At 49.7% G+C, this 14,039-nt stretch overlaps 1 protein-coding gene across 1 annotated transcript; it reads left to right on the forward strand.

Moving 5' to 3' along the window:
• Positions 1–3,657: 3,657 nt before the first annotated feature.
• On the forward strand, positions 3,658–6,239 carry NKX1-2 (NK1 homeobox 2). Its single transcript, XM_059172580.1, has 2 exons — positions 3,658–3,871; positions 5,500–6,239. Exons 1-2 carry the CDS (start codon positions 3,658–3,660, stop codon positions 6,237–6,239), a joined length of 954 nt encoding a protein of 317 aa, XP_059028563.1.
• Positions 6,240–14,039: the final 7,800 nt, after the last annotated feature.

Here is a 14,039-nt window from a genome sequence, read left to right on the forward strand (position 1 = left end):
AACCAGGGGTGTAGAGTCAAGTAAACATTAACATCTGATTTTGCTAGGATCTCTAGCTTTCTTTTACAAACCAGAGCCTTCCCCCTTCCCATTCTGCAGACCCATTTTTGAGTTGAAATACATCTTGGGGAAAGCTGGCTGAGGCTGCCCACACGACTGTCCCTGTGGTTGACTTCTCTCCCTTTGTCACCAAGCTGTGCCTTATGAAGCTGTCTGTTTGGCATCCCTGTCCTACTCAGGGGGCTGGCCCTGACTGCAGGGTTTTACCTAGAGAATTTGCTTATTTTACTTCAGAAACATAAGATTTTATCTAAGGTGCTTTGACACGGCTCACAATATTGGTCTCCCTCTACACAAACAGCACATTCTTTCTGTATTCACACTGTTCATGTCTCCGGCAGCAGCTCTTTAAGGCTGTGCTGGAATTATAGGCCACTTTGTTTGTGGAATAGCTTGGGAAGCTTGGCACCATCGATTTGCATCAGTGCCTCCGGAATAGCCTTTGCCTTCTCCTTAAAGATACTATCTAAACTGTGAAATTCATTAAATAGCCCCAGAAATGGATCAGGTTATTTAACACAACATCCCTAATGGCGCAATATCTCAGCTGTCTGCACCGATAGCGAACATTGTCTTGGATAGTGTTATCAGCCCAGGACACCCGCTATGAATATTGATCCCGAGCTTGTTACAGCCATCGCTTGCCATCAGGACAGGTCAGGGTTGGAACCCACCTAGCATCAAAGCAATTTAAAGACAGCACTCGGGCAGAATTTTAATGCCCACGTTGAAAAAACAAATCAACTCCAGGCACAGAGGGAAGGTGGCTTGCTGGATATGGATGTATTTATTATATAGGAACACCTCGGGTGTAAATACACGTAGGAGGATGTTAGTGAGTGAACATGGGCCAGACTGTACCTATGGGAGGTCTCCTAGCTCCTGGTTATTTACAAAGCAGGTGGCCAGAAAGAGGACTCCCTAAGCCCCCTCCCACCCTACCTCCCCTCACCAAAGAGAGTAATTTTTGCCTAGTTGTTGGGTGGGGGACTTCTAAGTGGGGTGAGTCAGAGGAAGCATTTTCCATCCCTTCAGTGTTGATGGGAGACACTCTGATGTTTCTTCTGCGTCATCTATTTCCAGAAGCCACACACAGTAACCTGGGCTGCGTCGAGCATGCATATCAGAAATGGGGGGGGGGGGATAATGGGCAAGAACAATTAAAAAGAACTAAAGGAAGTTCTTAAAGGTTGAGTCTTAAAAAGCGTGGCCTTTCTGTACTCTGGGTTTTGTCCCTGATTTGTTGCTTCTCCCTTTGCTGCTCCTTTTCTATGTCTAACACCCGTAGACCTCAAAGGAAAGGTGATTCCTATCTTTTAAACAAAAATTGTTCGAGGCAATTTATGCAGTGAAATGAAAATGACCCAGATTGGGGCTGCTCTTGGCCGCCCTCCTTGTCCCTCTGGCTTGGGTACAGGGTGCCTCTGGAAGGCTAGCCCAACTTCCCAGGAAAATGGCTGCAAGGTTGCTAACAGAACAGACAAGACCCATTGGTGGGAGGTCACAAATATCCCTTCTGGAGCAGCCTTAGGGAGATCTATTTCTACCCGGAAGACCTAAATGTGGAAGAAAGATGAATGTGTGTGGGGACAAAAAGTAAAAGGGACCAGGGCTCAGTATGGGGAGGGAAGGAAAAAGAAAAGGAAACTTAAATTAAAAAAAAAAAAAAAAAAAAAAGGCGATCTGGGTAAGAAAAAGTCCTCAAAACAGAAAGCAAATTATCCTAGGCGTCTGTTCTGGAAGGTTCTGTGATTTGCAATCCAATTTCCTGGGTGCCTCTGTGTATGTAGTTCCAGAGCCACCTCTTTCTTTGGTTTGCACCTGGCGTGCATTCCCTCTGGGGAGGTGGGCCAGGGGGCTCCAGCCGGGCCCCTCCCTTCCTGCTGTCCTGTAAAAGCACAATCCATCATAGCTTTAGACCAGAGCGGGTTTGCATTTCGGCGGGGCTTTAAAGTCCGCAGGGAATCCAGGGGCCGCCTCCAGGAGGGGCCACAGGTTTGAATGAGAAAAGCTACAAGGAACGGGCGCTGGGGGTCTTCCCTTCAATAACAGATGGGATTAACAGCGCTCCACCCACCCCGCACTTTAATGAGCGACTTTCTCCTCCTCTTCCTACTGCTACCTTCTTGGACAATATTAATTGCCAAGTCATTGTTTGGAAGCCCCATGGGGCAGGCAAGAAAGAAACAGCAGAGTTAGAAGTGGTTCTGGGCAGAGGGGTTTTTGAAGAAGCCTCAGAATTTGCTCACTGCTCACAGACTGCTCCCCAAGCGACAAAAGGAACAGGGAATGTTAAGATGGGTCTGGCTGGTGGAAGCTTCCCCCAAGGACTGATGTTCATCATTCCAGGGGACCTGGAGGGGCAGATGGGAGCCCGATCCATTATCTCTGTTCCCTGACCTTAAATTCAAACCAGACAAGCATCTTTTAACCTTTTTTTTCTTCTTGGGGCTAGAAGTAGATTAGGGGGTGGTGGTGGTGGTAAAAAGTCCAAACTGGGTTCTAGAGACCCCGTCTGTTGCACATGATTGAATCCTTGGCTGTGAGGAACGACCGAAGGGCACAGGGCTGTGCTTGGGGGTCCTCGAGCGGAGCAGCCACCCTCACCGGGCTCATCTCACTTGGCTCTGAACCCGCAACCCGCCAAGGCTCCCAAAGCGGCGGGACACCCTAGCGGGGGCTCGAACCTCTCCCCCAAACCCCTGCTATTCTCGGGCAGAAGGGAAAGCCTCGGACTCAGGGGCAGAATTTCCCTCGTCCATTTCTGACATGGCAGGATATCCTGGAAGGGGTCCGGGACAAGAAGACCTCTCGGTTCCAATCCGGCCGCTGTCGCCAGTCAACAGTAACCTTGGGCAATGCTCTTCTCATCTTAGAATCTCAATTTCCTTGTCTTTAAATGGGGATAATAGTCTTGCCAGGCCACTCCTTCCACACAGGGATGCTCCGAGAACCAAGTGAGATCGCGCAAGCCAAGGGGCTTTGTCAACTGTAAATCGTGAGGACACTAGAGCTTTTAAGTCTGAGGTGACGAGGTCTGAGACCATCCCTGTGATTCCCTGGCGGGGCAGGACATGTGCACAGCTTTGCCTTCAAGTAATCATTGTTGGCCTCAGTGATATCCCCAATTCAAAGTCACGAGGGAAAAGTCACAAACGCAAGCCCAAGTCAGTGTGTATATGGGAGGGAGGGGATCCCCAGGATGGAAAGGTCGGCGACCCCTCGCTCGCGCACATCGGGAGTCCCTGTGGGAGAGGCGCGCTGAGCCCGCGGCGATGTATGGGCGGGCGGGTGCGCGCACCGGGCTCACGCAGGCGCCCGGATGCCGAGGCGAGCTGCCCCAGCGCCGTGCGGGCAGTCTGCGGGCCGCTGCGAGCGAGCTCTGCACGTGGCGGGGGTCTGGCCGGCGCAAGTGCCAATCCCCGCGCAGCGCCCCCGCGGCTCTCTCCCAGCCCCGCCTCCGCGTGCTCCTCCCCAGATCCACTTGGCGGCTCCGACCCTCCTACTGGCTGGAGAGCTGCGGCCCAGCCACAGCCGAAGGCAAGCTAGAGCGCTGCCATCCCGGACCCCGCGCCGCGGGGCCCGCGGGCGGCGGGCATGCTGGCATGGCAGGACGGCGGGGCCAAGGCGGCCCCCTCCAACCACAAGATCTCCTTCTCTGTCCTGGACATCCTGGATCCGCAGAAATTCACCCGCGCTACGCTCCCGGCCGTGCGCCCTGCTTCCCGGGAAGCCAAGAAAAGTTTGGCAGAGGCCGAAGCGGGGAAGGACGCCGGCCTAGGGGACTCAGCTCGGCAGCGGGAGACCCCTGGTAAGGATGCGAAGCGACCCTGGGTCCCGGAAAGCCCCAACCCAGATGATGCGATAGGGAGGTTGGGAGGTGGATGGACAACCAGGGACCGAGTGAGTGGCCGTTAGGAGAGCCTTCACCAAAGGGAGAAGACTCACAGGACGAGGTGTAAAGTGTTGTCTTTTCTCTGTGTTGGAACTAAACTGAGGCAGAAAAGAGGCCCCCAGCATCCTCCGTCAAGGATTTGCCTACCAAAGCCGGTCCCTGCTCACCGGCCAAGCCACTAAGCATCACAGCTCTGTTTTGCTCGCCCTGGAAGCTAAACGGCTATCCAGGCTCATTCATTTCTCGGGCATATAATGCACCCACCACGTGCCAGGGCCTAGACCAGAGATAAGAGTCATGGAAAACTTCGGAACCCGCGAGGTAGACAACATGATGAATATTGCCCCTATTTTATGGATGAGGAACGTGAGGCTAACTCGTGTGTCCGTGTCTGGAAGGAAGTGCGAGGTCAGGTTTAGGCACCTAGGGCCCACTTCCAACCATCTAGACACCTGCGGAGATTCCGCTAGCCCACGCGCTCTGCTCTCTCTCCCCAGACCCAATCACTGACTGGGGCGGGAGCAGGGGTGAGGCTGGGTGATGGGAGGCCTTTGGTCCTTTCTCCTCGAAAGGTTTTCACTTAACTCCTGTCTGGCGGCCACCGAGGCAGCGTCTGGGAGAGTTTGTGTCTGGAAGGACGAACAAAAGACAGCAGGATCCTTGCGGCGTCGAGCGTGGGCACGAGGTTCCCCAGAGGGCCGCAGAGTCAGGGGCGCAAATCCGAGAGAAGCGGGATGCGGCACGGCCCCTCGCTTCTCCTTCCCAAATTTGGCAGTGATTGTCTGGGGGCTCGGGGCGCCTCTGGCGGCTGTGCTTGGGCCAGGTAGTCCGCCTGGTAATTGTTCGGATCGCCCCTCGGCGGGGCCGCCCTCCCCTCCCCCCACAGCGATGATCGATATTCTATTACGGGCGCCTGCATATCTCCTGCCCGCAGCTTGCAGGTACCGACTTCAAACCCCCTTTCCCTGTCTGATCCTAATATTGTTCGATTAAAACTTACCTTTAATAGATGACATCTATCGATCCAGTCCCGCACAAATCTGAAACTCTATTAACACGGCAGGAGAGAGAAGATGGGAAAGAGGGAATTTCACTTTAAAGGGGGGGGGGGAAGGGGGCTTAATAACTTCTTTTTTAATTGCTAGGAGTTCCAGACCAAAATAGGCTTCTAGGGACTGGGGATACAGAGCCTTAAACGCGCTTGACATCTCGATGTCTCAATGTACGGTGATCCTACCCGCCCAATACTGTCCAATATGGTCATTGTATTTTCTTAATGGGGGTTGTCATTCATTCATTCCAAATTCATTTCTTGGACGTCAACTAGATAGCAAATGAGTAAAGGGCAAGAGGACACCGCACCCCTAATCCCCAAATCCTGGGAAGAGCTTGAGAGATGTGTGATCGCGGGAGGATAGGGGGGTGGGGGCGAGATGCCAGAGAGGGGCAGAGCTAGGGACTCTGGGGCAGAGGAGGAGGGGGTCTGGCGACCCGGAGGGGCTGGGTCGTTCCGGGCTTCTGGTCACCCTCCCCTTCTCCACTAGACGCTGCGGATCGCGGCGCGGGCACTGCGTCCCCCTTGGAGGGCTCGGAGGCCGAGGAGGCGGAGGAGGAGGAGGACGAAGCCGAGGACGCGGGCCAGCGGCGGCCGCAGGAGCGGGCAGCGCGCTTGCAGGCGGACCCGGCGCGCTCTCCCGAGTCCCGGGCGGCGGCGTTGGCGGCGGGGGAGCCGGGCACCCGTGGGCTCGCGGGATCCCCGGGATCGCCCGGCTCCCCGAGGCCCCGGCGCCGGCGCTCCGAGCCCCGCTGTGCCAAACCGAGGCGCGCGCGCACCGCCTTCACCTATGAGCAGCTGGTGGCTTTGGAGAACAAGTTCCGGGCCACGCGCTACCTGTCGGTGTGCGAGCGCCTGAACCTCGCGCTGTCGCTCAGCCTCACTGAGACGCAGGTCAAAATCTGGTTCCAGAATCGCAGGACCAAGTGGAAGAAGCAGAACCCCGGCGCCGACGGTGCGGCACAGGCGGGGAGCGGCGCGCCCCAACCCGGGGCTCCCGGGACGGCAGCTGGAGCGGGCGGCGGCGGCGGCGGCGGCGGCGCGGGGGGTAGCCCGGGACCCCCCGGCCCGGGCGCGCTGCCCTTCCAGACTTTCCCCTCCTACGCGGCGGCCAACGTCCTCTTTCCGGCCGCCTCCTCCTTCCCTCCAACGGCCGCAGCCGCTGGGGGCCCCTTTGCGTCCTTCCTCGGGCCCTCCTACCTGACCCCTTTCTACGCTCCGCATCTATGAACCCGGAGCTTCTCGGGGCCCCCTTGGTCGGGATTCACGGGTGATCGGCGTGGTGGTGCGGTTCCCCCTGCCACCGAAGGCGCCGACGCGCAGGGACCGCCCCCTCGTGGTGAGCGGCTGTCTGCGCGCCCCTGGCTTTCCAGCTGTCGGAAGGCGCCACCAGAGGGCAGGGAGAGGTTGCCTGCCCGCTCCAGCCGCGCCCCTCCCCGCCGCGAAGACCCCCTGAACCCACGCCGTCTACAGGGGGGCCAAGGTTCTGCGGTCTGTGTAAAAGTGTCCGGAGACGAACGCTGTGCGCAGCCTTCCCGATTCTGGAACTGGCTCTTCACTTTCGGTCAGGCTCAGTTCTGTTCCGGGGCTCCCCCGGAGAGTCTGGGTTAGTCCCGAGCAGGGCCAAGAGCAGGGCTAACTCGGCTGCGGGGATGGGGATGCTGGGAGCCAGGCTTCCTGCCTGCGGGTCGCTCACACTTAGGATGGAGTCTTCGAACCTTTCAGGTCGCTCAGAGGGTAAGCGGCTTCCCCCTTTCGGAGCACATCGTTTCTCTTTTCATACTTGATTATTGGCCCAAACCCAGCGATTCCTCCCGAATACTGAACAAGCGGGGTCCTCGAGCACACACGGCCGCTGGAAATGGACTATTTTTAAATGCACAAAACTGCACATTTTTAGATCTTCACTTAAGATTGGGACTTGAGCACAATTCGTGTCCAAACAGACTCCCCACAGGCTGTTCCTGAGAGAATAGGTATCCTACTTTTCGGAGACGACCAGAAGTTTCTGCCAGGAAATGCAACGGCTTTGTGGCTAGACTCACCTGCTGACGCAGGCGCGGTTTGGTTGTCCGGCAGATTTTGGGACCAACTTTAACCAACAGGCAATGGCCTCACATGCTTAGAAATGATAATGAAGGGACCAGTGGTTCAACTAAAATCTTGACGTTTATGCCTGAGGCCTCCTGTTCTGATTTGCAGTATTCGATACTCTCATTGGTCTGTCCTGGCATTTCCCTAGGTTCCCAAAGAAAGAACAGAGTTGGGAGAGGACAGCTCCCCTAGGACACATGACAGTCATATAAGTTGGACTGTTTTTTAAGGGCACAAACTCAACATTTTTAGAGCTTCATCTAGAGCCATTCTTGTTCCAGAGAGACTCCAGGATGGCACAACATGCAAAACGTTGTCAAGGGTGTGAGGGAAGTAGTTGCTGGGCTAGAGGAGGGCTCTGGAAGCAAAAACATTCTCGATTTAACCGTAGGAACTTAGTGTATGGCCCCTAGTTCCAGCTACTACTTTGATTATGTCCCTGGAAAAATTAATTATTCTGTAAATTTTTCATGCCAGATTTGTTTGGGATACTGCCTTTAGTTTTCTATGTGCTATGTTTGGGATTTGTATCTCAGAAACCTAGAGGTTCCCAACCAGGTCCTGTCTATTTCATTCTTACTTTTGTTACTTGAGGTCAGCTGATATCTACACAGATAACCATACTGCTTGCTATTTTTTGAAAGCCTGTACCAATAACAGTTAAATTTAATGCCCAAAGTTTGCTGCTGATAAAGCAAACCCAGTTTGGTGTCATGAACACATATACTATAATTTTGAGATCTCTAGTTCTGTTATTATCAGGAATGATAGAAAATATCTCCCCTTCTGCCAGATTAAATGAAAACTTCATATTCACGGGATGCTCACAAGATTTGAGATTGGGTATCCTTTAACTGCATATGATGTGCTCATTACTCGTTTCCTTCTATGTTAAAGGAGAATGTCCCCGAACAGCGAGCGCATTTTAACTTTCTAAAAGACGGTTGATGCCAGATGAGATTAAAAATGCAGTTTCTGTAGTTGAGAATGTTTTATTCACTTTACCTGCTGAGAAACACTCCCTTAATAACTGTTCGTTGGTTTTCGAAAAGCAACATCCCGTATGTCATGAACAGGCAGTTAAAGTGCTCAGAGTCAAGATCTGTAACAAGAAGCTGAATTTCTGCAAGGTGTGGGGAACGTTTCATCTCTCAGGTACCAGCATCACAGAAGACTCCAGCGGAAGGCTTATCTGTCTGTGGGCTAGCATGGAATGCTGTCATTCCTGACCTTTCTAGTTTCTACACGTTGTAGCAGAGTAATGCTCCGAGGGTGTGACTTTGAACTTCTGCGGCTTTGAAAGACCCAGTGGCTTTTGGGCTAAACCCTTAGACTCAATCGATTGATGTGTTTGTCTAATAAATCCTTTTTGTAATGATTTCTCATTTAACTATTTCTTGTTCTCTGTTAGCAGTTTTTAACTAATTTTATAATTGTCCGAGTTTGTATAGACCCGTCTCCCTCTCCCCATCAGCTAATCTCCACAAATAAAGGGTATTTCTACCCTGACAGGACTTTCTCATGCCATGCTAGACAGTTTTCCAAACCCACGCTGGATATACACATAGTGGCTGTGCTAGCAGGCTGTATATACAAACACACGGGGCCATTTTCATAGCAAAAGTGAAGTACCTTAGAGAATTTTGTTAGTGGCTACAAATTAGATCAACACCTAAGTACCAGATTTTTAGGACATTAACTTCCCAGACTTACGTTATAAATTCTTAATACCCTGTAAAGAACCTAGTAAATAACTTTTTAGGTTTAGGCTGTCCATTGGTCGTAGATTTCCGATGTTGAAAATGACCATTGCAGGGATGCCTGGGTAGCTCGGTCAGTTAAAGCGTCTGCCCTTGGCCCAGGTCATGATCCCAGGATCATGGGATTGATGCCCTCATTAGACTCCCTGCTCAGTGGGGAGTCTGCTTCTCCCTCTGCCCCTCCTCCTCACTCCTACTCCAGTTCTTTCTCTCTCTCTCTCAAAAATAAATAAAATCTAAATAAAAGGGTGCCTGGGTGGCTCAGTGGGTTAAGCCGCTGCCTTCGGCTCAGGTCATGATCTCAGGGTCCTGGGATCAAGTCCCGCATCTGGCTCTCTGCTCAGCAGGGAGCCTGCTTCCTCCTCTCTCTCTGCCTGCCTTTCTGCCTACTTGCGATCTCTCTCTGTCAAATAAATAAAGTCTTTTTTTAAAAATCTAAAAAAAAAAAAAAAAAAAAAAAGACCATTGTAGATCCCACTTGGAACCATGTAGCCAAGGAGCCACATGTGTTTAAGGGAGTGAGTGGAGAGCCTACCATACATTGAGAAATCCGCTTCCATTTTATGGGCACAAATCAATATAGTGTATTGGTCTTTTTAGAAATAACCGATAAGACTTACTTAGCTAGTTTTAAACATTATGAGTAGGCTGAAAGACATTCTTCAATAAACACTAATAAGTATACTTTTAAAAACATAATTCCGCCTTAAAATCAGTTGAATGGAAGCATCTAAGAGTTAACGAAGTGGGATAGGAAGTGCCCCCAGCTGTGATCTGGAGGCAAATTCCAGAGGAGCCCAGCTGTGGAGACAAAGGGAGAGAAAGCTTTGGAAGAAGGGCTGCTCTTCCGGGTCAGCCACACCTAACCCTCCCTGGTTCTCTTGGCCTTGGCCTGAGGGTTTTCTTTTTTTTTTTTTTAAGATTTTTTTTTTTTTTTTTTAATTTGACAAACAGCTCTTTGCTGAGCAAAGAGCCCGATGTGGTGCTCAAATCCAGGACCCCAGAATCATGACCCAAGCCAAAGACAGAGGCTTTAACCCACTGAGCCAGCCAGGCGCCCCTGGCCTGAGGGTTTTCAAGGACTACAGGTTCCAAGTCACTTGCACCCCTCTGTCCACACGTGAATTTGCAAGTTCCCTATGTCTTTGGGCCTCACTTCCCTCACCACAGAGCCTAGCTCAGATGACTATAGAGCATCTCTGCAGAAAACACGGAGCTTGGGGCCTGGCACAATGAAGGTATTGTTATTGCACCTGAAGCTAGAAATGACCACTTCTTTTGGTAACTATATCTTCCTGCTCTCATTGGTAATATATCCAGCAGGGGGACTCCTGGGTGCCCACAGACCTAGCTTTAGTAGACAGAGCCAAGTAGTTTTCCAGTGTGGTTGTAACAGTTTACATTCTCACTTGCACTGAAGGAGTGTTCTACATAGGAATGACCACCATTGTCATTCGAGGATTCTGGGAGGTATGTGGTCAGTCCGCTCTGGTTTCAGATTTCATTTCCTGATGGGTAATGATGTTGACTATCTCTCCATATGCCTTTTGGCCATTGGAGATCTGTTTTGGTGAAGTGCCTAGTCAAATCTGCCCACTGGTGAAATAAACTTAGTCTTAGAGGGGAGGTAACTTTTGCAAGGTTGTCCTGGTTATGTAAGAAACAGGCTCAGTGAGGTTATGTGACTTACCCAAGCTCACACAGAGGGTAAGAGAACAACAGAGCCTAAAAGCTGGGCCTCATAACTCTAGGATGATTAAAAAAAGTTTTTTAACTGGGAATATGCACAGAGTCTCAAATGTCACCCCATAAATTACTTTATTAATTACAAATGGAAATAGGTTTCCCTGCAATGGTAAAATCTGGAGGATATCACCTTGACCAAGTAATCACATTCACATCACCAACATGAGACAAAGTGATATCAGATCCCTCCTAGTGTAATCAGGATGATTTAAATTGTACATCAGGCCACCAATCATAGGAAATAATTGGAGGGTGGGGGGAGACTCCTGCATGGCTCAGTCGGTTAGGTGTCTCCCTTCAGCTCTGGTCATGATTCCAGGGTCCTGGGATCAAGGCTCACATTGGGCTCCCTGCTCACCAAGGAGACTGCTTCTCCTTCTCCCTCTGCCTGCCACTCCCTTTACTTGCTCTCTCTCTCTGTCAAATAAATGAATAAAATCTTTAAAGAATAAAATAATTGTTAAGGTCTTTATTTTTCTTTTCATTTTTTTTTTTTTAAATTTTAATGATCTGACAGCTATTTGGGCATTTTGTAGTTAAAGGTAAGCGTCAAGATTAGAAAGAAAGGGTATTCATTGCTCCTCCTTCCTCTATCCCCTGCCTTTTTCCCTCCTGCCACAGACATGTGTAGAGTCCCCATTCTGTGCCAACTGTTTTGGACGGTGGGAATTCATTGATTTATTGAGTTCCCAGGCACAGGGTAGATTACAGCCTGCATATTCCTAACTTTTCTGCAACCATGGTGGTCTGGGGAGCCAACAAGAGGACGACACTTTATTTCCTCTCCACCACTTACTAGATCTGCAATCTAACATGAGTTTCCCCAAGCTTCCCGAGCCTGAGAGGCATATAATATAGCTCCCAGTAAATGGTAAAGTTCTTCCTGCCAGTGGAGAAATTGGCTTATACAGGTAATGACTGAGCCAGCCAGGCACCCTGGGGAGGGATTACATTAAAAAAAAACCCCAAAAAACAAAAAACAAAAAATGCTCTTCCAGGTAGCTACTGATGACACAATGCTCATCCTTTGCGAGATTTAACCTGGCCGAGAACACAGAGGGCGGGAGAGAACAGTAGACAGTCCACACGAAAGAGCTGAGTGGATGATTTTATAAAATTATTTATTTTACAGAATTGATTCCCTTCTTGTGAGCCATTTTCTTTCGTGTATAGTTAATATATTTACCAAATGTTCTCTTTGCTTCTTCTAAATAACCGTCAGATCCTAAGGCAGAAGGGGCCAGGTCTGGGGAAGATCTAGACAGCACTTTCAGAGTACATACTCATGAGGTCCAAAATTACCACAAATGTGCAGGAAGGTTTAAGGATAATCTTAAAAAAACAAAAAAAGAATAATCATTAAAAGGTTAGTTTATCCCGTTTCTGAAAATTCTCTTCTTTCACAAATGCATTTTTTTCTGGAGGGGTTCTAGTTTTGCACAGGGGGTTCTTTCTGGTACATCACCATTGTGGCTGGCTAAGTCACTCTAAATTCTAGAGATTCAGAATACTCAGTTCCTATGAATATCTCTGCAGAAGAAGGAAACAGATCAACTCCTCTTGGAGCCTAAAAAATCCCCACATACCTCTAAGCAAGATTCTGATGGAATCTTTTTTTTTTTTTTTTTTTTTTTTTTAAGATTTTATTTGACAGAGAGAGATGCAGCCAAAGAGGGAACACAAGCAGGAGGAGTGGGAGAGGGAGAAGCAGGATTCTCGCTGAGGAGGGATCCTGATATGGGGCTCCATCCCAGGACCCTCGGGATCATGGCCTGAGCTGAAGGCAGGTGCCCCTCTTTTTTTCCTTCTTTTCTTTTCTTTTCTTTTCTTTTCCTTCCTTCTTCTCTTTCTCTCTCTCTTTCCTTTTTTAAGATTTTATTTATTTGAAAGAGAGACAGAGAGAGCATGAGTGGGGGGTATGGAGGCAGAGGGAGAAGCAGACTCCCACTCAGCAGAGAGCCCAGTTCAGGGCTCCTCCCCAGGACTCCAGGCTCATGATCTGAGCCAAAGGCAGCTTCTTACTGGACTGAGCCTCCCAGGCATCCCAGTTCTTTATGATGTGTGACTAGCGGTGAAATTGCTGGCTCATGTGGTCATTCTGTGTTTAAGCTGTTAAGGAATCCCAGAGTATTTTGCACAGCTGCTAGACTGCTAGACCATTGTACATTTCCCACCAGCAATGTCTGAGGGTTCTGATTTCTCATCCTGACCAACCCTTTTTATTATTGTTTTAAAATTAAAACCAATCTAGTGGGTGTAAAGTGCATCTCATTGTGATTTTGATTTGTATTTCCCTAATCATGTAGTGATACTGAACATCTTCTCATGTACATGTTGGTCATTCCTATATCTTTGGAGAAATATGCATTCAAACCTTCTGCTCACTTCTTAATTGGGTTGCCTTTTTTGCTGAATTTTAATAATTCTTTATTCAAAAGACACATCCCCCTACCCACTTTGTTTTTGTACATTAAAATAAGCATATAGGGGGGCCTTGGTGGCTCAGTGGGTTAAAGACTCTGCCTTCGACTCAGGTCATGATCCCAAGGTCCTGGGATCAGCATCGGGGCTCTCTGCTCAGCAGGGAGCCTGCTTCCCCCTCTATCTCTGCCTGCCTCTCTGCCTACTTGTGACCTCTGTCTGTCAAATAAATAAATAAAATCTTTAAAAAATAAAATAAAATAAGCATATAGTCCAAAGACTCCCTCCCGTCCTTTGCACAAATACTTACTGGGCACCAGCTGTGTGCCAGGTGCTACTCTAGCATCTGGAAGGCAACAGAAAGATTCTGGCTGGGCACCGGAGGGGAGGCCTGGGGGTAGTGAAAGTCACAGACAGCTGTGCACTCAGTGCAGCAGAGTGTAGAAAATGCCACGGCCTTCTTGTCAGCTGTTTTTGTATGAAGGAACACTGATGTCATTTGGAATGTGGGCTGGAAGTAAATAAGCCACTCATGCCTTCTTTGCCAGGCTTGTTTTCTACGGATCTGGTTTATGGTTTACGAAGGTCTCACCAGGCATTTATCCCTCCCAGGGTGTGGCAGAACATAATCAACACAGAAGGTGATGGTATTAACAGGATATCAAAGAATCGGAGTTACTCGTTTTTTCTGAAATGAGTCATAATTGCTTTTTTCCCCTTACCGACTTGCTAGCTCCATCATGGTTTTCCAAAATCATTTTTTAAAAGATTTTATTTATGTATTGGAGAGAGAGAAAGCAAGAGAGAGAGCAGGATGGGGGGAAGGGCAGAGGGAGAGGGACAAGCAGACTCCCTGCTGGGCAGGGAGCCTGATGACAAGGGGCTGGATGGCAGGACACCAGAGACCGCTGATTAACCCACTGAGCCACGGCACCCCCCAAAATAATTTTAAGTAGAACTACTTCCAATGTCCTAGAGAAATGGATTTCTTCCCAGCAGCAAGGTTTAT

The sequence above is a fragment of the Mustela lutreola genome, chromosome 4 (assembly GCF_030435805.1).
Source record: "Mustela lutreola isolate mMusLut2 chromosome 4, mMusLut2.pri, whole genome shotgun sequence".
Classification (NCBI taxonomy): domain Eukaryota; kingdom Metazoa; phylum Chordata; class Mammalia; order Carnivora; family Mustelidae; genus Mustela; species Mustela lutreola.